Source organism: Hyperolius riggenbachi, chromosome 10, assembly GCF_040937935.1.
Source record: "Hyperolius riggenbachi isolate aHypRig1 chromosome 10, aHypRig1.pri, whole genome shotgun sequence".
Taxonomy (NCBI): Eukaryota; Metazoa; Chordata; class Amphibia; order Anura; family Hyperoliidae; genus Hyperolius; species Hyperolius riggenbachi.
In genome coordinates this window covers 256,075,052-256,098,177 of record NC_090655.1, presented here as the reverse complement: position 1 = coordinate 256,098,177, position 23,126 = coordinate 256,075,052, and the positions used below count along the sequence as shown (strand labels likewise).

The 23,126-nt window shown below is 46.5% G+C and overlaps 1 protein-coding gene across 1 annotated transcript; it reads right to left on the bottom strand.

Annotated features, from left to right (window-relative positions):
* Nucleotides 1–5,452: 5,452 nt before the first annotated feature.
* Nucleotides 5,453–22,430, bottom strand: LOC137537114 (zinc finger protein 432-like). Its single transcript, XM_068259249.1, has 7 exons — nt 22,332–22,430; nt 16,698–16,817; nt 15,889–16,023; nt 15,680–15,803; nt 15,457–15,554; nt 13,599–14,310; nt 5,453–8,620 (listed from the first exon to the last, which is right to left on the bottom strand). Exons 1-7 carry the CDS (start codon nt 22,428–22,430, stop codon nt 7,245–7,247), a joined length of 2,664 nt encoding a protein of 887 aa, XP_068115350.1. The 3' UTR covers nt 5,453–7,244.
* Nucleotides 22,431–23,126: the final 696 nt, after the last annotated feature.

Genomic DNA, 23,126 nt, shown 5'->3' with positions numbered 1-23,126 from the left:
TGCATTCAATTCAGATGCAAATCATATGCAGATCTGCTACTACTTATTATGCAAACAGGAAACTCAAGAGGAGGGGCTGGGAGCAGCTAACCTGACAGTTACATAGTTACAAAGTTAAAGAAAGGTGGGGGGAAAGGCTGCGCGTCCCTAAACACATGTTGCAATTGAATGGTTAATCGCACAGGCATACACCACCTCTGTCAGACTGAAAAGTGCATGCCCTGCATCCTAGACAAGTGCTAATATTTATTAAACTAGGAGTATATTTAGCTTCCAATATGGTTTGCATGCAAAGTATATTATACTAGACACTTGCGCCACGGTGAGGCAAACCTCCGGGCAAGTGACCTAACCTAAATTTAAAACCTTGGGAGCAGCTAAGCAAAACAAATGTGTAACTTACATTTTGTTGAACAGCGAGGAGAACGCCTGCGCATCCCACTAAGGCTGTATCTGAAATGACCACCAGCTCAGTGTGAAGCACCTAAATAGATTTTCTGCACACTTTGCATTCAATTCAGATGCAAATCATATGCAAATCTGCTACTACTTATTATGCAAACAGGAAACTCAGGAGGAAGGGCTGGGAGCAGCTAACCTGACAGTTACATAGTTACAAAGTTAAAGAAAGGTGGGGGGAAAGGCTGCGCGTCCCTAAACACATGTTGCAATTGAATGGTTAATCGCACAGGCATACACCGCCTCTGTCAGACTGAAAAATGCATGCCCTGCATCCTAGACAAGTGCTAACATTTATTAAACTAGGAGGAACTTTAGCTTCCAATTTGGTTTGCATGCAAAGTATATTATACTAGACACTTGCGCCACGTGGAGGCAAACCTCCGGGCAAGTGACCTAACCTAAATTAAAACCTTGGGAGCAGCTAAGCAAAAAAAATGTGTAACTTACATTTTGTTGAACAGCGAGGAGAACGCCAGCGCATACCACTAAGGCTGCATCTGAAATGACCACCAGCTCAGTGTGAAGCACCTAAATAGATTTTCTGCACACTTTGCATTCAATTCAGATGCAAATCATATGCAAATCTGCTACTACTTATTATGCAAACAGGAAACTCAGGAGGAAGGGCTGGGAGCAGCTAACCTGACAGTTACATAGTTACAAAGTAACAGCCTCATAAACTACGTACCGCCAGGGAAGTTAAAGAGGGACAGAAACCAAAATAACATCATAAATAAAAGGTTTTCAATATCTATTTATAAATTATTTACTCAAGTGATTTCCCATTGTAAAATCTTTCCTGTTGCGATTTACTCTGAAATTTATAATCGGCAGTAGCATCTTTAGTACTGGCTGGTGATCTCTGCGGAATATCCGTTTACTGATATTTCTAAAGCCAGTACAAAAACAAGGCTGGTCTCCCAGATTATTCAGGGGGGGGGGGGGGGGGCATTGTGCATATAAACAACCTAGGATATACCTCAGTGGCCGGGTGGGGCTGTATATTAATATATAGCAAAATATAGCTATAGGAAGTGTTCCTGAAGCTGAAACCAGGAGAATAACCATTAAATTGTATCCTGAATAATTTCCTGCATTCTACTATATGTAGTTACAGAACAAACTATGGGGAATGTTCCAATTTCAGGATTAACATTAACCTCCTTAGCGGTTATCACGATTCCAGCTCGGGGTTGAATAAACAAGCTAGGAGTAGTTATCCCGAGCTGAACTCGTAGTAGCCGTCGGTAGGTCTATGCAGAGCATTGAGTGCAGCAGATTTTTTACTCCCCTCCCGGGGGATCCCGACGTCGGCCGCCATTCTTCTTCCTCTCCACCGAGGCTCTGCTTCCCCCTGGTGAGGTCGCTATCTGGGCAATCTTGCTATAGGTTTACAGCGCCCAGCGCCACAAGGAGGACGGAGGGAGAACTGTAGCGCTGAATCCCAGGGATGGTGAATTAGTGCTGAGGCTGCTGCAGATCTCTCTGCAGTGTGATTTTTTTCCCCAGGCTTTAGGGTCTAAAAGCATGCTAAAAAATTGCACCGATTTTAGACCCCAAGATCCGGAAATAATCAAACAGCCAAGGGGGTTAAGGCCTGGTTCACACTACAAGAGCTTTTTCTAAGTGCTTGTGATTTTTAAAGCTCTTGCTAATGTAATGCATTGCCTTAGCAAGAGCTTTTCAAATCACAAGCGCTAGAAGAAGATCTTGCAGTGTGAACCAGGCCTTAGTCTGTGATTCTGGGCCTGGGCCCTCCTAACTTGGCAATCTATTCTGTAAAAAAAAACATATTTGTTTGGATCATAAGATGCTCCCGGCCATAAGACACACCGAGAATTAGAGGACAGAAACCAGGAAAAAAATACCCTAGTGCGTCCATGGTGCAGGGACGTCTTATGGATTCTCACCCCCCAGTTATTATGTCCCACTTGTGTCCCCCTTGTGCCTATTGTGTCCTCCTATGTCCCCCTTGTACCTTTTGTGTCCATTTGTGTCTTCCTGTGTCCCCTCTTGTGTCATCATCTGTCCCATTTGCCAAGTAGTGACGTCTACAGTGGCAATGACACCCCACCGAGCCTCCCCTCCCTCCAATATACACTGTGCTGCATCGATGACCAGTGTGACTCGCTATACACCGGAATGTTCTTCTTTACAGTAGCTTAGGGGCCCTTGCTTGATGACCTCTTAAAGCCACAGTACAGAAGAGTCGCCACTCTCCCGAAGCGTGATTAACACTGATCATCGCTGCAGGCAGCAGCAGCACACACTGTCCCTGTAACAGCCGGGGAGTCCCTGGAAGTAACAGCCACCCCCAGCCATCTGCCCCTGCTGCCTCCAGCATGTCCCGCCTGTTACAGGGACAGTGTGTGCTGCTGAGGCTCTGCACTTCTGCTATCCCAGCCATCTGCCCCTGCTGCCTCCAGCATGTCCCGGCTGTTACAGGCACAGTGTGTGCTGCTGAGGCTCTGCACTTCTGCTATCCCAGCCATCTGCCCCTGCTGCCTCCAGCATGTCCCGGCTGTTACAGGCACAGTGTGTGCTGCTGAGGCTCTGCACTTCTGCTATCCCAGCCATCTGCCCCTGCTGCTTCCAGCATGTCCCGGCTGTTACAGGCACAGTGTGTGCTGCTGAGGCTCTTCTGCTATCCCAGCCATCTGCCCCTGCTGCTTCCAGCATGTCCCGGCTGTTACAGGCACAGTGTGTGCTGCTGAGGCTCTGTACTTCTGCTATCCCAGCCATCTGCCCCTGCTGCCTCCAGCATGTCCGGCTGTTACAGGGACAGTGTGTGCTCACTGCTGCTGAGGCTCTGCACTTCTGCTATCCCAGCCATCTGCCCCTGCTGCCTCCATCATGTCCCGGCTGTTACAGATACAGTGTGCTGCTGAGGCTCTGCACTTCTGCTATCCCAGCCATCTGCCCCTGCTGCCTCCATCATGTCCCGGCTGTTACAGGCACAGTGTGTGCTGCTGAGGCTCTGCACTTCTGCTATCCCAGCCATCTGCCTCTGCTGCCTCCAGCATGTCCCGGCTGTTACAGGCACAATGTGTGCTGCTGAGGCTCTGCACTTCTGCTATCCCAGCCATCTGCCCCTGTTGCCTCCAGCATGTCCCGGCTGTTACAGGCACAGTGTGTGTTGCTGAGGCTCTGCACTTCTGCTATCCCAGCCATCTGCCCCTGCTGCCTCCAGCATGTCCTGGCTGTTATAACCACAGTGTGTGCTGCTGAAGCTCTGCACTTCTGCTATCCCAGCCATCTGCCCCTGCTGCCTCCAGCATGTCCCGGCTGTTACAGGCACAATGTGTGCTGCTGAGGCTCTGCACTTCTGCTATCCCAGCCATCTGCCCCTGCTGCCTCCAGCATGTCCCGGCTGTTACAGGCACAGTGTATGCTGCTGAGGCTCTTCTGCTATCCCAGCCATCTGCTCCTGCTGCCTCCAGCATGTCCCGGCTGTTACAGGCACAGTGTGTGCTGCTGAGGCTCTGCACTTCTGCTATCCCAGCCATCTGCCCCTGCTGCCTCCAGCATGTCCCGGCTGTTACAGGCACAGTGTGTGCTGCTGAGGCTCTTCTGCTATCCCAGCCATCTGCCCCTGCTGCCTCCAGCATGTCCCGGCTGTTACAGGCAAAGTGAGTGCTGCTGAGGCTCTTCTGCTATCCCAGCCATCTGCCCCTGCTGCCTCCAGCATGATCCGGCTGTTACAGGCACAGTGTGCTTGCTGAGGCTCTGCACTTCTGCTATCCCAGCCATCTGCCCCTGCTGCCTCCAGCATGTACCGGCTGTTACAGGCACAGTGTGTGCTGCTGAGGCTCTGCACTTCTGCTATCCCAGCCATCTGCCCCTGCTGCCTCCAGCATGTACCGGCTGTTACAGGCACAGTGTGTGCTGCTGAGGCTCTTCTGCTATCCCAGCCATCTGCCCCTGCTGCCTCCAGCATGTCCCGGCTGTTACAGGCACAGTGTGTGCTGCTGAGGCTCTGCACTTCTGCTATCCCAGCCATCTGCCCCTGCTGCCTCCAGCATGTCCTGGCTGTTACAGGCACAGTCACAGTGTGTGCTGCTGAGGCTCTTCTGCTATCCCAGCCATCTGCCCCTGCTGCCTCCAGCATGTCCCGGCTGTTACAGGCACAGTGTGTGCTGCTGACGCTCTTCTGCTATCCCAGCCATCTGCCCCTGCTGCCTCCAGCATGTCCCGGCTGTTACAGGCACAGAGTGTGCTGCTGAGGCTCTGCACTTCTGCTATCCCAGCCATCTGCCCCTGCTGCCTCTAGCATGTCCCGGCTGTTACAGGCACAGTGTGTGCTGCTGAGGCACTTCTGCTATCCCAGCCATCTGCCCCTGCTGCCTCCAGCATGTCCCGGCTGTTACAGGTACAGTGTGCTGCTGAGGCTCTGCACTTCTGCTATCCCCGCCATCTGTAATGGTGAGAGGTCCCTTGTTGTGTCACACCTGTCCCCCAGAGCTCTCTAGTCTTCACAGATGGGTGTTCTCTCTGGCCTTGTGGCTGCTCTGCTGAGTTCCTCTGTACTCTATACCTACACAAGGGCAGCACCCCATCCCCCTGCAGTGTTGCCCATCACAGTGTGGCCATACTGAAGGGTGTCCCCCTACTCCCTGCTGCTTCCGGTTCCTGTGACTCAGCTCTGCAGTCTGGGTAGTGTGAAGGTCGGCAATGGCATCTGGAATATTGTGGCAGAATCTTGTGGAGTGGATGGAGGTGAAGGGAAGTCACCCTGTTGGGATGGGGAGCAAGCCTGTGTCTGTCCAAATAGCTGCAGGATTATGTACATTAAAAATAGACCAATCATATCCCACTTTAGCCGTATTTAATTGGTCTATTTTCAAGCTGAAACACTTTGCATAAAACGTTTGCTGCATTCTGCATGTCCTTGACCATCACCAGTGACAGACTACAGATGTGCAATTTTACAGAGAGCTCTGGAAACAAACACTGAGCTTAGAATTGTCTCAATTACAATAATACACTTTATTTATTACAGTAAATGTGAATGATGCAGTTAATAGTACATCTTACATTACATGCAGAGGAACAGAACACGTCACACTGTGGGAACAATATACAGCTGATATTCAGCACATTATCCAGAGGAATCATTCCCAGAGTGTACTGCACAGGCGCAGTAGAGGACAACCTCTGCACTGCTGGGGACCCCAGGCCGGCAGCTGAGAGAGGAGCTGCGGCGTGGGGCATGACGGCTGCAAGGGGCTGGAGGAAGCCCCAGGTAAGTAGAGCGGGAGGGGGGGAGGGTTATTTTGCCTGACATTTCCTATAAGGAGGGTGACCCTTGGGGAGTAAGAAATGTCCTACCTTTTTATATCAGGGCCATTTTCTGCAAGAGGGCAGATCTACACATTAGAACCCAGCTGATAAGGGGTTCCGGTGAATCTTATTAAACAGACAATGCGTTGGGACATTCTAACTTTTAAGCATTAGTTTACCTCTTTTTTTTTTTTTTAATGTACACCAGAGATGCATTCTAACTAAACTTAGGATATTGTTGTAGAGTAGCTATTCAATAGAAATCAAAGCTAGTGCTTGGTAAGAGTACTAGTAGAAGGTACAGACAGGAACAAAGAACATCAGGCCCTAGGCAATGTGACTGTGGGTAGAGATAAGAGTGATGTGCAGGTACTCTGCAGGGGAATGAGGGGATTCTTCCTCTATTACACATTCTTCATGCACAATCTGAACATGGATCAGGCCCTAGGCAATGTGACTGTGGGTAGAGATAAGAGTGATGTGCAGGTATTCTGCAGGAGAATGAGGGGATTCTTCCTCTATTACACATTCTTAATGCACAATCTGAACCAAGTTTATGGGTGATAGCCAACATCTCTGCATTCAATGTGCACAACATTCTCAGTGGATTCACTACAGCTCTGTGGGGAGTGCATATGTACTGTGTAACTTAATTCATAGTCACTAAAAAACTCAATTTTAACAACATATCAAATGAATTGATTTCATAAGCAAAGAGAGTGCATACATTTGCATAAACCAGCATCAACACGGAATTATTTGCATCTCGCTGACCATCCGTACTAATAACACAACTATACATCAGGCTTTATTCTTACAGCAGAGATAAAATATATAAAATATTCTTGTGTACACATCAGATATACAATCATAATCAGAAATGTATATCTGACTTTAAAAATACGGTGACTGCATTACTTTATTTCATTTTTGTGGACTAAGCACTGCTATTACTGTATATATCAGTTATTTATAATGATTGTTATATGAGAAATATAATATTTTATCAAATTTCATCTTTTTATTACAGTTTATATTTATTAGGAGCATTTTTTTCCCGACTCCAGGTACCCGAAAATAGCTCAGATTGCACAGCCCTGGATGGAAGTGTAATATTCCCACATCTCCAGCTCACAGTAGGTAAATAACTGTGCTATGCAGGATTTCCCTGGGGAATCACATTCTTATTTTCACTTACAATTAAAAAAATTACAATATGAAAAATAAAAAGTGATCACAGGCAAGTTCTAACTAGGCTTAGTACTATATGTACCCATGTTTATCTCATCATGTCCCCTCAGTTCAGGGACTTTAACAGTTTACACGCCAATGCACTGACTACCATGAAAAAAATATTCAGGATTCTGTGTAAAAACGCTTCCATGTGCACTTTGCAATAATAGAAGCATTGGGAAAGAACACTTCTGGCCAAGACATTTCCCACACTCACATCTGACAAGCAGTGATTTATACACAAAACATTTCCCACACTCAGTACATGACTAGGTATTCTCACAAGTGTGAGATCTCTCATGTTTGACAAGCTTCCCTTTCTCTAAAAAATGCTTCCCACACTCAACACATGAATAGGGCTTCTCACCAGTGTGAGATCTCTCATGTCTGGCAAGCTGTGATTTATACACAAAACATTTCCCACACTCTGCACATGAAAAGGGATTCTTACCAGTGTGACATCGCTCATGTGCTACAAGATGTGATATAATCTTACAACATTTCCCACACTCAGCACATGAAAGGGGTTTTGCACCTGTGTGAGATCTTTTATGTGCAACAAGATATGATTTTTTCTTAAAACCTTTCCCACACTCAGTACATGAATAGGAATTCTCACCAGTGTGAGATCTCTCATGTGAGACAAGCTGTGATTTAAATGCAAACCACTTCCCACACTCTGCACATGAAAAGGTATTTTCACCAGTGTGACATCGCTCATGTGCGACGAGATGTGATTTATGCTTATAACATTTCCCACACTCAGCACATGAATAGGGCTTCACACCAGTGTGAAATCTCTCATGTGCGACAAGAAGTGATTTTTGCCTAAAACCTTTCCCACACTCAGTACATGAATAGGGATTCTCACCAGTGTGAGATCTCTCATGTGAGACAAGCTGTGATTTATATGCAAACCATTTCCCACACTCTGAACATGAAAAGGTATTTTCACCAGTGTGACATCGCTCATGTGCAACAAGATTTGACTTACGCTTATAACATTTCCCACACTCAGCACATGAAAAGCGCTGCTCACCATTGTGAGATACCTCATGTGAGACAAGATATGATTTTTGCCTAAAACCTTTCCCACACTCAGCACATGAATAGGGATTCTCACCAGTGTGAGATCTCTCATGTGAGACAAGCTGTGATTTAAATGCAAACCATTTCCCACACTCTGCACATGAAAAGGCATATTCACCAGTGTGACATCGCTCATGTGCGACAAGATGTGATTTATGCTTATAACATTTCCCACACTCAGCACATGAATAGGGTTTCACACCAGTGTGAAATCTCTCATGCACGACAAGAAGTGATTTTTTACTAAAACATTTCCCGCACTCAGCACACGAATAGGGCTTCTTAGTTTTGTGAATTTTTTCATGTCTGACAAGAGATGATTTACAAACAAAACATTTTCCACATGTGGAACAGGAATAAGACCCTCCAGAAGGGGGAGAGCTGTGCTTGGTATGAGGCCCCTCAGGGTTAGACAGGTGAGGGGAGTCTGAGGGAATATTTGGGGTAACCAGGATATCTGCAGAAGACTCTTGTCCAGTGGCATCATCATCCGTTGTACAGTCTGTGGATACAGAGAGACGAGTCTCTGAGAGGTTCCTGATGCCGGGACTCCGCCCTGCAAATAGAGAAACATCATCACTTCCTGTTAGAGAATTCTGAGGGGAGGAACAATTATCATTAGAGGTGGTCAGTGAGCTGCTGATAATTTTAAGTTGATGCAAAGTTTATGCAGATTGGAAATGGACCAAATGCAGCAGTTGCATAGCTTTGCATATAAGCAGCATATCATTTGCACGATCTCAAAGTTATTGGCATGTCTGTCACAATTCTTGCGGTTTGTTCATGGAGGAAGAGCTGTTTTAAGTTTTGTTTCAAGTTTGAGGGGGATATGCAAAATTTCAGTGTAAACTGTGTCATTCACAAGATTGTTTATATGTACTTTAGTTACAAGGTCTTGCAGCCAGCAAGAGCAGATACAATTCCCCAGCCAGGGAAAGTCAAAACATGAACGCATAAACAAATTGAAAGTTTAATACCATTTGTCTTAAAGAGAACCTGAGGAGGGTTTTAAAAATCCTAATTGCACACACAGGCTGGGTCTGCGTCTGCATATAATGCCCAGCCTCTGTTACTATATCGTTCTCCCCCAGACCCTCCCCCCCCCTGCGCTCTGCTGGCCCCCATAAATCAAACCGCCATGCTAGCAACACGCAGCGTGTCGATAGCCGGCTGTTACATGGCCACTGTCACTCTCTGCCCCTCCCCTCCTCCTCTATGTCACCGATCCCCGCCTGTGTCCATTCCCTCTCCGCTGATTGGAGAGAAGGGACACAGGCGGGGATCGGCGATATGGAGGAGGCGGGGGAGCGGTGAAAGGTGACACTGGCCATGTAAACAACTGGCTATCGACGCGCTGCATGTCGCTAGCACGGCGGTTTGATTTATGGAGGCAAGCAGAGCACGGGGGGGGGGGGGGTCTGGGGGAGAACGATATAGCAACAGAGGCTGGGTATTATATGCAAGACCGGCCTCTGTGTGCAATTAGGATTTTTAAAACCCATTTAAAGTTCTCTTTAAATGCCATTATTTTAATGCCATTATTTTAAAATGCCAGTTTATCTTACCTGGGGGTTCTACCGGCCCCTGCAGCCGCCCTGTTCCCGCGCCGTCACCAAGCGATCCTCCGGTCCCCCGCAGCTCCCCGCTTTCGGTACGAGCGACTAAGCCAGCCGGTGGCCACTGCTCCTGCGCACTCCTGCCACTGGGAGCATCCTGCAGAGTAGGAGAAAATCTCTACTGCGCATGTGCAGGACGCTCTCGGCGAAAAGAGCGCTATCGAGGACGCGCGTGGCCAGTGACATGCTGGTGCAGTGACCATCGACTGGCTGAATCGCACGAACCGAAAGTGGGGTGCTGCGGGGGACCGGAACATCGCTCAGTAACGCGCGGGTACAGGGCGGCTGCAGGGGGCCGGTAGAAGCCCCAAGTAAGTTCAACTGTCTTTTTTCAATTACTTTAGAGATTTCCTTTAAACAAATCACAGGCATTCAACCTCCAGTAGACACGCTACTCTGTCTTTTTCACAGCCCTGGCCTACTAGAGGACTTATAGTAAGTATAGTAATCCCCCCTTCTATCACCAAGTTTGAGCATTTTCTTCTTCCGGCGACCCAACAGGCTGTGATGAAACATTGGATATCTTCTGACTTCCCTTCGCTTTCTTTGTCGATTGACCTTTTGAACTATATTCCCCAGATGGAGAGATTACATTTAGAACGTCATAAAGATTAAACCAGAACTAATAACTTCCTCTCTGCTTTAAAAGACAATCAACAGCATCATAACCTTTAAAGAAAAACATTTCTTTGTTACAGCTGATACAAATCCTGCAATAAATATGCAATGTGTCTCCTTCCTGCTTTCATGAAAGCAGACATATCCTGTGTTTAAAAATTAGCTGCTCTGCTATTGCAGAGGAGATTCATGAGCTGACACAGCTGAGAGATCAAATTACAACTTGTGATTATTCACAGACGAGGGGGAATTAGAAAGGCTAAACTCTCTAAATACACACAGGGTGCATTTCTTTATGTTTTCTTTCAGTCCTGTGCAAGAGTTCAGCTCCACTTTAACGAGTTAGAAAGTTCTTTAAGACTTGTGAGGAAATTTAGTGAACATACACATTCCGGGGAACAGATTATACATCTGAGGAAACCTTTTGAGGATACAACATGGTGCCTTACATGTAAAATAGCTGGGCAATTAGAGGGTATGGCCATATAAGACCATCTAGAAACGATAATGTGTTATTGGGAAGGTGGTCGGAAAACTGATAGTGGCGGTGGTGGGGTGGGGCAGACGAGTGGGAGGGAAACCAATTGTGGGTTCGTTCCTCTTTCATTTTATGTGGGATTTCTAGGCTAGTACGATTACTTACTATACTGTTGTTAAAGGACTGGTGAAAAAGAAAAAAAGTAGTCTTTACTTACCTGGGGCTTCTCCCAGCCGCTGGATGTCTTCTGTGTCCCTCGCCACAGCTCTGGTGCTTCCCCCTGTCCCACTGGCCGCGTGTAAAGCTGCTTCTGTACATGCATGAGCAGCCAGCCGCAAGCGCCCACGTCATCCTGTGCATACTGCACCTGTACAGTTAGTCTGAGCAGGCACAGTACGCACCTGATGACAGGGCTGTGGAGTCGGAGTCGGAGTCGTGGAGTCGGAGTCGTGCAATTTTGGGTGCCTGGAGTCGGAGTCGGGAAAAAATGCACCGACTCCGACTCCTAATGAATTTGTAACTGTAATTAAAATAGAAAATATGATAAAATGTTCTATTTCTCAGATAATAGTCATTAAAAATAATGTATATATACAGTATATATACAGTAATAGCTGTGCTTTGTCCACAAAAATGAAATAAACCAATCAAAATTAGTTACTTGTGCTGCTTCAATAAAGCAGTCCCCGTATTTTTAAGGTCAGATATACATATCTGATTGTGACTGTATATATGATGTGTACACAGGAATCTCTTATATATACTAAATAACATCTATGCTGTAAGAATAAAGCCTGATGTGTAGCCATGTCACTAATAGAGATGGTCAATGAGATGGAAATAATTCCGCATTGATGCTGATTTATGCAAATGTATGCACTCCCTTTGCTGATGAAATCAAATAATTTGATATGTTATTAAAATTTGGTTTGGTGACTACAAATTAAAGGGTAACTGAGACGGATGAAAAGTAAAGTTTTATACATACCTGGGGCTTCCTCCAGCCCCCTTCAGGCTAATCAGTCCCTCACTGTCCTCCACCACCCGAATCTTCTGCTATGAGTCCTGGAAATTTAGCCAGTCAGCGCTGTCCAGCCGCATGCCGCTCCCACAGCCAGGAACATTCTGCACCTGCGCAATAGTGCTGCACAGGTGTAGTATGCTCCTGGCGGCGGAGTGTGTGCATGCGCACTACGCCTGACTGGCTCAAGTACCTGGACTCCTAGCAGAAGATCCAGGTGGTGGAGGAGGACAACGAGGGACTGATTATCCTGAAGGCGGCTGGAGGAAGCCCCAGGTATGTATAAAACTTTAATTTCATCTGTCTCAGGTTTACTTTGTTACACAGTAGTACTATACTCTACATATGCACTCCCCACAGAGCTGCAGGGAATCCACTGAGAATGCTGTGCACATTGAACACAGAGGTGTTGTCTGTTTACAATCTCCTCATTCCCCTGCAGAGTACCTGCACATCATTCTTACATGTACCCACACTTACATTGCCTAGGGCCTGATAGATGTTCTTTGTTCCGGTTTGTACCTTTTACAAGTACTCTTACCAAGGACTAGTTTTAGTCCAAAGGGAATAAATATAGTAGTCTACATATCCTTCTCACTTCAGTTGTCTTGTAAAATTCCTAAGCGTTGGCAGTTAAGAGACGAATTTCATGTTACATACTTTTAATCAACAAAATTGTAATATGCAAATTAGAGGAGTCGGAGTCGTGGAGTCGGAGTCGGTGGAATCCTAAACTGAGGAGTCGGAGTCGGTGGATTTTTGGACCGACTCCACAGCCCTGCCTGATGACGTGGGTGTGTACCTGCGCATGCGCAGAAGCGCCGACCTGCCGATGGGTCAGCGAGCTTCATATGCGGCCAGCAGGACAGCGTGAAGCACCGGAGCTGTGGCGAGGTAATCAGAAGACATCTAGCGGCTGGGAGAAGCCCCAGGTAAGTTAAGATTGTGTTTTGTTTTCACCTCGGGAGTCCTTTATAAAAAGCTGAAGCTACTTATCCATAAGTGGCTCCGTGCTACTGCGTAACCACGGCCATATTCACATAATGTAGCCGCACTCTGCACAAAGAGGAGCGCAGCCGCAAACTATCACAGGGTCCGGGCAGGGCGGTTTCTAGGCTAAATTGCTCCCAGGCTGAGGATGTAAACATTGTGCATCCCCCCCCCCCCCTTCCCGGCTTCAGAACATTATTTGCGATGCGGTATTTAGGCCCCCAGCATAGGTATCCAGTTATATTCACTTACCTCATCCCGCTGCTCACACACTTCAGCAATGAAGGGGGGAGCACTGAGGGAGATCCGAGGTAAGGAAGGGAGGAGTTGGGATCCCAAACACCCGTGCCTGAGTCCCAGCGTGCTGCCCCCCCTCACTGTGCCCCGGGCAGTAGCCGGGGCTGCCCGCCCCTAAAAACAGGGCTGGGTCCGAGGCAGCACCTGGGAGCTTGTGGAGGATGTGGGCAGTCTCTGAAGGATATAGAGGCTTCCATCTCCTTAGGTAAGTAACTTTTTTTTAAACCACCTCAAGTTTGCTGTGAAGATCTGGAGTGCCGGAGTTATAAACAAATGTGCCCCTACTTGCTTCTCATTCATCCACCTCCTCCCCTCTCCACAGAACAGAACAGACTAATCCAAATCCATCCACCATGTCTTCTGTGCGGTTATTGTTACTAAGCTGTCACCAAATACTGTACAATCAGGAATAATAGTGTCTATCATAACCCCTAATATGGCCAGTCTGTGAGCAGTGACAGTCATACCAGCAATACAGATACACATTATTCTACATTTACTGCTGATTACTCACCTGTTCTGCATTCTGTAACAGTGTCCTCCTCTTTACTAGTCCTCATCATGTCACCCTCCTCCAGAGACTGCTGCTCACTCCTCACATATGTCTCCTCTTCCTCTTTACTTGTCCTCATCATGACAACCTCCTCCATAGACTGCTGATCACTCCTCACATATGTCTCTTCTTTCTCTTTACTTGTCCTCATCATGTCACCCTCCTCCATAGACTGCTGATCACTCCTCACATATGTCTCTTCTTCCTCTTTTATTGTCCTCATCATGTCACCCTCCTCCATAGACTGCTGATCACTCCTCACATATGTCTCTTCTTTCTCTTTACTTGTCCTTATTATGTCACCCTCCTCCATAGACTGCTGATCATTCCTCATATACATCTCCTCTTCTTCCTCTTCAATTGTCCTCATCATGTCACCCTCCTCCATAGACTGCTGATCACTCCTCACATATGTCTCTTCTTCTTCTTTATTTGTCCTCATCATGTCACCCTCCTCCATAGACCACTGATCACTCCTCACATATGTCTCTTCTTCTTCCGCTTTACTTGTCCTCATCATTTCGCCGTTCACCATAGACTGCTGATCACTCCTCACATATGTATCTTCTTCCTCTTTACTTGTCCTCATCATGTCACCCTCCTCCATAGGCTGCTGATCACTCCTCACATATGTATCTTCTTCTTCCTCTTTAATTGTCTTCATCATCCTAGGCTAAATATCACAGGGAGGAGGGGTTACACACCAATATACTGTAATTTAGGAGACTGTAAGTATAACAATATTGGACAATGAATGGGGCTGTCTAGTATCTGGTAACATTACTGGCATGGTTGGGGTCAGTGTAAGCACACTATTAGCTTAGTTAGCAATGCCATATGAGTTCTGAGAAGAGCAGGTAGTTTGTACTATAACTCAGGATCCAGATAACGGGGGATTGTAAAGAACTATTATGTACTCTTTGGAACTGCTTTAATATGTAAGGGTGACTGTTAAACTTTAATCAAGCATAAATAATCTGTGTTTATTAAAAATTACGCTGTTTGATTGATTCTTTTAACACCTGAATATTACCGCAATATATACATATATGAAGTGATTCTAATGCTAAAACCAGCATAATAAAAAGTAAAAAATGTGGGTATCCTGCATAATCTGCTACATTCTACTATACAGGTGATACTCAAAAATTAGAATGCTGTGCAAAAGTCCATTTATTTCAGTAATTCAACTTAAAGTGGACCTGAACTCTTATTTATTTACTGTATTTATAAAGCGCCAACATATTATGCAGCGCTGTATGTATTTAGAGAGTTTAGCTTGTCTAATTCAAAATTTCCCTAATTTCCCATAATTCCTCATTTGTGTCTAATCAGGATTGCCAAACTATTTTCAGAATGTGTATCAGCTGTAACAAAGAAATGTTTTTCTTTAAAGGTTATGATGCTGTTGCATATCTTTAAGAGCAGAGAGGAAGTTCTGAGTTCAGGTCTGCTTTAAAAGGTGAAACTAATATAGGAAATAGGAACCCTCTGCAGGTGTTTTGGATTAGTTTGGATTATTAGCTGATTAGAGTCTGACACTTTGAGCATTTTCTCAATATTCTAATGGTCTGAGATTTTTGGGTTCTCATGAGCTGTAAGCCATAATCATCAAAACGATAACAAATAAAGGCTTGAAATATCTCACTGTGCATGTAATGAGTCTATTGCAAACATTAGTTTCAGCGTTTACATTGAATTATTGAAATAAATAAACTTTTGCACAACATTGTATATATATCATTACAGTGCCTCTTTAAAGATGCTACAAACAATATTACATTACACAATTGTCTCTGGGACCCCCAGTCCCCCCTACCTGATAATGGTGGGGGATGGTGAGGTCTTCCTGTGGACAATCCTGGGAATAAAGAGGACCTGTACATCTCTCTGGTGGGTTTCGGTTATTGGATCCATCTGTAGGAAACACACACATGGAAACAATGTATTGAGTCAGTTTGTGTGTCAGGATAATGGGGGGGGGGATGTCTAGATGGACCCTCCATACTGCTCTCTCCTTCACAAGGAAGGTCTCCTCTTACCCGGTGATGTGAGGGGTGGCTGATTCTCCATCATGGTGTCCTTGTAGAGGTCCTTGTGTCCTTCTATGTACTGCCACTCCTCCATGGAGAAATAGATGGTGACGTCCTGACACCTTATGTGAACCTGTCACATACAATGATACAGTCACCACCTAGACACACCCCTTGCTGTTACTGAATGATGTCCCATAATTCCCAGCACCGCTCACCTCTCCTGTCAGTAGCTCCTTCATCTTCTTGATAACTTCTAGAATATTCAGCTTGTTGTGTCTCACAGATATCAGGGGGTGAGGTGGGGGCACAGTGATCCTCACATAATCACCAGACTTCACTAGAGGAAAACTCTGTAAATAAGTTCCAAAAATAATGTTATGTGACTTCCCAGAATCCTCCTCACCTCTCCAGGCAGGCAGACAGAATTATCCACTCCTCCCATCGCTCCACCTCAGCAGCTCCCCTCTGTGAATCCCTCCATTGGCTTCCTATCCAGTTCAGAATAAGATTCAAGATACTGTGTCTGGCCTACAAATTTGGCCACAAAACCTGTCCAACATACATTACTGATCTTACCCGGAAGTACACACCTAGCCGCTCACTCAGCTCCTCCAATGAGCTTTGCCTGACTGCCCCTCGCATCACCCAATACCATGCACGCCTCCAGGAATTCTCAAGAGTTGCTCTAACACAATATGGAACTCCCTACCACCCCTTATTAGGGTTTCCCCCTCCTTCCACATCTTAAAGAAGGCCCTCAAAACTCACCTTTTTACTCTGGCCTACCCCCCTAACAAGTGCTCTAAACCCGCAGCTGAACTCTGATCCCCTACCTTTCATGTCCTCACATCTTCCTCTAGATTGTAAGCCTTCGGGCAGGGTTCTTCTCCTCATGTCTCCTACCTGTTCACGCACCTCTATTACCGTAGACCCATCCTATGGATCTGAGTGAACTCGACTTGCCTAATCTCCATGCTCCCATCCAGTGAGCGTGATGTCATGTGACCCCCAGAATCCTCCTCACCTCTCCGGTCAGCAGACAGATTATCTCCAGGGTGAGGTTGAATATCCTCTCGGTCATGTGACTCTGGTCCTCATCCATCCTCAGTGATGTGGTCATGTGATCCATAGAGGATGCTGCTACCTTTTGATAGATAATAAGGGGAGGATATTCTAGGTTGTACAGTGGTGAAACTATTGATATAGGATCCTCCCCCCCCCCTCCCCTCCGTTATGTATTGTAAGTGTTATCGGCTACTTGGTAAATACAATATTAGCCTATTAGCAGTTGATTGGCTGGCACTGAATAAAAGTGTGGTCAGAAGTGATTTCCGACTGGCTAGTATTAACCTCCCTGGCGGTATTGATGGTTATACACATCAATACAAAACATGCTGTGGACAGTATTGCCGTGCATACACGTCAACACTCTCCTGCACTGTATACTAGACCCTTGCTTGACACATTTTGACAAGTTACAGGAAAAAAAAGGTTATGAAAATGAATTAGATCACTTTTTGCACAGAAATCCTGGGAAAACTGAATGCTAAGGAGGTTAAAGAGTAACAGAAGTGAGAGGTGTATAGAGGCTGCCATATTTATTTCCTTTTAGACACCAGTTGCCCGGCTATCCTGCTGATCCTCTGCCTCGAATACTTTTAGCCACAGACCCTGAACAAGCATGTAGCAGTTTTGACAAATACGATAAGACTAGCTGCCTGCTTCTTTCTGGTGTGTGATTTAGACATTACTGAGGCCAAATACATCAGCAGGGCTGCCAGGCAACTGGTATTGCCTAAAAAGGAAAAAAATATAGTAGCCTCAATATTCTTTTCACTTCAGTTGTTCTTTAGGCTGGTTTCACAGTGGGACGTTACAGGCGCACGTTAGAGCAGCCTGTAACGCAGCCCACCGCACAGCAATGAAAAATCAATGGGCTGTTCACAGTGCCTACGTTGCATTACTCAGTAACGCTGCGCCATAACAGAACGTACTGCATGCAGTACTTTATAAGCGGCAGAGCCGCGTTAGACTGCTTGCACATGCGCTGTAATGTTGGGGAGGAGCGGAGAGCGGCCAAGCACATGGCTAATTAATATTCACTGCACTCAATGACATGCAGTGTTTACTTCCTGGAGCGGCCACTCTGTGCGGCGATTGGCCGGGCGGGACCACGTGATGCCGCATGCGTCCAAGAGTGCGCATCACGGACGCCAGAGTGAGCTGCACAACGCGGCTCACTCTGACGTCCACATTAGAGAGCACCAGGCGTTGCGTTAGGGGCACATTATGCGACCATAACGTCCCCTAAAACGCAACGTCCTGGTGTAAAACCAGCCTTAAGCACCCAAATCACTGCCCTCGGTGCCATGAGACAGTAATTTAACATTGCGGTCTATTAAATACCTGCCAAAGCAGGCGCCCAATTCATCTCTCCCGCATAGTATTCCCCATTGCTGTCACTTGTGGGTGGTAGCGCCATGCAGAGTATTGCAGGAGAGCATGAAAATTTGGTTTATAGCTACCTGTGCACTATACTCACGGCATGCTGCAGTCCTGTCCTCCCTCTGCCTCCTCTCCAGCTGGCCTCCTCTCCTCACATCCAACTCCCACCGTTACCATTCCTGTGATGTTACAGCAGTGCTGGTAGTGGTAGATGTAATTTCAACATTTATCTAATTTCAACATCAGAAATTAGATACATTTATTGGATGTTTTTATAAGCAGCTTGTACTGATTTTAATTATATGGTTATAATTTGTATTTTAGTGTAATTTTGATTATATTAATAAATTGTATTCATGTATGGCCAATATATGGAAGTGCGAACTTCCAAGATATGGAGCGCATAATGGAGGTGAGACGTGGAGTGCATGACGCCGCGATAGCTACACCCAGGGGGGAGGAGTGTTCGGACAGTTTATTTAGGCACAATCCGCATGGTGGCTCCATCCCCTGAATGAGTCATGCTGGTGACAAAATCGATTGGGAGGAGCCACATAGGGAAGTGAAGGCACGCGTGGAGAGGGAGGATTAGCGGTGGATGAGCCGGCTCGTGACCCGTTTAACAACAGAGCGGCGGCCAGCCCGGGAGGTCGCACGGGGGGTTCATGTACTCCACATACTTTTCTGAATGCTTTTGTGATACTTCTCCTAAACGCGAGTGCAATAGCTTAATAAAGCACTTTTATTTTTATCAAGCTGCGCAATGAGGTAAACTATGTAAAGCAATGGTCCACTATCACTATTGAAGAGCTGCTGGTGTGAAGGAGGATAAGGAGGTTCGCGGGCGAGGGGAGCCCATTAATGCCCCCAAAGCGTCTGAGGCCTATGTAATCCAGGCCCTCTACTGTTGGTGAGTGATGATCTCACAGGGTGATATCGGTGGAGGTGTAGCGGATTGACAGGAAACTGTAGGAAGCGCTAATCTGATGTTAAAATTATATCATTTGAAGAAACAGCTCATTCTTTAACAGAAGCCCACCTGTATACTAACTGTATTGCTCAGACGCTGGGACTGTGCTTGGACTATAAACATTTAGATCACATTGATGGCCAGTATTGATCTGCAAGCCTCCTTTTATGAGTATTTTTATTAGAATGCTTTTTCCTTTATAGGTGATTCCTGGTGTAATTTTAACCCTGTATAGGGGACTCCCTGTGTAGTGATTAAGGGCTGGTGCACACCGAGAGGCTTTTTCAGCGTTTCTGCAGCCGCTTGCGGCTGCGGATACGCTTGGTCAATGTATCTCAATGGGGTGGTTCACACCAGAGCGGGAGGCGTTTTGCTGAAACGCATACTCCCGGGGTGAGGCATTTTTTGGATTGCGGATGCCTCAATGTTAAGTATAGGAAAAACACAAACCGCTCTGAAAAAACGCCTGTTCAGAGCGGTTTTGCCGGCGTTTTTTTGTTACAGAAGCTGTTTAGTAACAGCTTTACTGTAACAATATATGAAATCTACTACACCAAAACCGCTACACAAAACCGCAAAATGCTAGCTGAAACGCTGCAGAAAAAGAAGAAAAAGCGTTTCAAAATCTGCTAGCATTTTGCGGATCTGCTAGCGGTTTTTGGTGTGCACCAGGCCTTACTCCTAAGGAGCTCAAGTGCTGTGAATTGTTTGTGTATAGGTAGGGGTAGATGGATGAGGATATGAGGAGAGACAGAGACTGAGGCTAATGGGAGCAGAGGACTGGAGCACACTGTGACAGCTAGCTATAAAGCAATGTAAAACCTGCTTTTTACTACTCTGCATGGAAGTGGGGGGATGGGAGCAATACTGTAGTGTGGATATGGCTATACTGGGAAAGAAACAGCATTACTGGGGTGGGGAACATTACATACTGGAGGATAATGGCAATGCTGGGGGACACAGGGGGACATGGCTATACTGGGGAAGAAATGGCATTACTGGGGTGGGGGACATTATATACAGAAGGATAATGGCAATGCTGGGGAGTACTATACTAAAGTATAGTAAACTACCTCTCCAGGTCCCGGGCCAATCTCCATTACAAGTCTTTGGGAGCAACGCCAGGTATAGTAAGCCCGGATATAATAAAAATGATGTTATAGTAAACATGTTTTTTGCCCCTATGTGACGCTGACTCTGGATATAGTAAACAGTGGACGGAGCCTGCGCCATATGTCAGTGTGAAACCCATGGTCTGCTGCTCAAATCAGGCTGGTTGCAGGTGAGTTGATGCCTGATAACATTTGTAAGACAAGGAGTATGGCCCAGGCGCTGGATATACAGTACTGTACAAATAAGCAGCCTGGGGAAAATGAGGAAAAATGTGAATGTAAACAAAAGAGGATGCTGCGTTACCACTTTCACTTTACAATCACTGATAAAAGTATCATCACAGTCCTCCCATGAGATTGTAAGCACTCCTGGGTATCTTTTCCCATGTTAGCGATGGCACTCCTGGTAGCGTTTGGAGCGCAGTACAGGCTAATTTCACTTGTAGTGCAGACAAGTGTGGGCTGTGTTGCTGCTGCAAGTCCCACCCACAGAGGTATTTGAGCCACTCACAGGAAGCGAGTGGCTGCCTCTGTCAATGACAGCTGCAATTTTTAAGGAGCCCTGGATACTGTACCTGCAATTTGTTTAGTCTGGCTACGCCGCCCTAAAGCCAGGTGTACACGGCACGATGTGTCTTTTCAATAAGATCCGACAGGTCCGATCTCGCCGCGGCCGATTCCCCGATAAGCGACGAGGGGGGGGATCGAATCCAACGGACGAGGGGGGGGGGGGAGATCGAATTCAACGGACGATCGGGGACGCGGCGGGGATGCGGCAGAGTCGATCCGTCGGCTAATCGAGCCGCCGGATCGCTCCGTGTAGACCCGGCTTAAGGGCAGCACGGTAGCGTAGTGGTTAGATCCAGTGTTCACCTTGCAACACTGGGTTCCCGGTTCGTATCCCAATCAGATCAACATCTGTGAAAAGTTTGTATGTTCTCCCATGTCTGTGTGGGTTTCCTCCAGGCACTCCAGTTTCCTCCCATATCCCCAAAACATGCAGTTAAGTTAATTGGCTTCCCGTTACATTGGCCCTAGACTTTAATACATACGCTACACCATACATGCATAGACATTGGACTAGGACTATGTATATGACTATGAGCTCCTCAGAGGTACAGTTAGTGACTTGACTATATACTCTGCACAGCGCTGCAGAAGATGGCGGCACTACATAAATACTAAGGGCTCGTTTCCACTATCGCGAATCTGCATGCGTCCAACGCATGCAGATCCGCACATGTAATACAAGTGGATGGGCCTGTTTCCACTGTAGCGTTGTTGAGGTGCGTTTTTTTCAGCGTGAAAAAAACGCACAAAAGAGCCAACGATTTCGCCTGCGTCGGGAATCCGTGCGAATCGCCGCTAATGTATTTAATAGTAAAAACGCATGCGTTTGTTACATGCGTTTTTACCCGCGATTTCGCGTGCGATTTCGCACCTTTTTCAATTTTATTTAGCCCTGGCAGTGTCATGGTTAATTTCGCATGGCACCCTGCCATGCGAAATCGCAGGCGAAATCGCGGGTAAAAACGCATGTGGAAACACATCCGCATGCGTTTTTACAAGCGTCGGAATGCGGGCGAAATCGCGTCGCAACAGTGGAAACAAGCCCTAAGGCCTCTTGCACACTGCACGCGATTCCGATTCAGATTCCGCTTTTTAATCAGTTTTTACTTTAGATTCAGATTCCGATTTGCAGTGTGCAGGGAGCAAACTGCAAATCAAAATCTGAATCGGATGTAAAAACTGATTAAAAAGCGGAATCTGAATCTGAATCGCTTGCAGTGTGCAAGAGGCCTAAATGATAATATACCCTTGTAGTCCACCAAATGTGCAAGTGCTTGTACTGCAACTCCATTGGGAAGAAAGAGTTGCTCCTTTGCAGCAGAGAATGCACCAGGGCATGCTGGGCCACTTCAAGGACAATTCTAATACAGTAAACCACTTATCACACTAATGACATGGCGCAATGCTAGGATAAATTGCCCATACAAAAAATAAAAGTGAATGCAGAGCAGCAAAAGCTAATGGACAGTGGCCAGCCCAGCCATTGCACAGATTGGGTGGGGTTAAGCATGCTGTTAGCAGCGAGGCTGTGTAATGAGGAGCTATAAATAGACCCAGTTACCTGAGCGCGAGCTCTCAGCAGCCAGGCCCGCGGAATGCGGAAGTAAACACAGAGGAAGATGCTGTCCGGTGCGGGTGGAGTGACGTACTGTGACGTCATCGTTCGGTGTGCGTATGGATAGTAGGATAAGAGAAGCTGATGCGGCCATCTTAGGTGAGGGAACTGGGTGATGAAGAGGATAGGAATTAGGAAAGGAGACTGTGTTGTTGGAATTAAAAAAAAACAAAAACAAAAAAACATTAGACTCACTAGGGACACCACTGACTGCTAAAATTGTATTAAACTGTGATAAGCAATAGACGGGTTTACATGTGAACGGTCGTTAGTGATCTGCTGCCATCTAGTGGTGTTACACCAATATAGTTTTTAGAATGGTGAATATAAAAAAATCAGCAAAACTTTTTACCCAGATCTCCAGCAGAACACCCAAGCAGCCAGGGATGGATCAAGACCAATTTGCGCCTGGGGCAAGGTCAGGTTTTGGAGCCTAAAGGTCAGGTTTTGGCGCCTAAAGGTCAGGTTTTGGCGCCTAAACTGCCATTCATTTTGCCGCCTTTTTGAGAATGAAACAAACTGCGCCTGGGGCAAGATACCCGCTTGCCCCCCCCCCCCCCCCCCCAGATCCGTCCCTGCAAGCAGCCGGGGTGACCCAAAACTACTAGGAAACACCTGTCTGTGTTTTTCGTCCTCACCTCGGACAGAAGTAGCTTGCTGCTGCACCTTTGCCGGCCACTTTATTTAGGTGATGAGATTCATTGTTGCCCGGTTCAGCCTCTCCTGGTGTGCCCTGTGAAT

Excerpts from the sequence above, each read along its gene's own strand:
- LOC137537114 (XM_068259249.1), bottom strand. The coding sequence starts at position 22,430 with ATGACGTCACAGTACGTCACTCCACCCGCACCGGACAGCATCTTCCTC. Across the intron at positions 16,024-16,697 it reads TCTGTCTGCTGACCGGAGAG|AGTTTTCCTCTAGTGAAGTC; the intron begins GTGAGGAGGATT and ends ACTTATTTACAG. Across the intron at positions 8,621-13,598 it reads TGTTACAGAATGCAGAACAG|GGCGGAGTCCCGGCATCAGG; the intron begins GTGAGTAATCAG and ends CTCTATTTGCAG.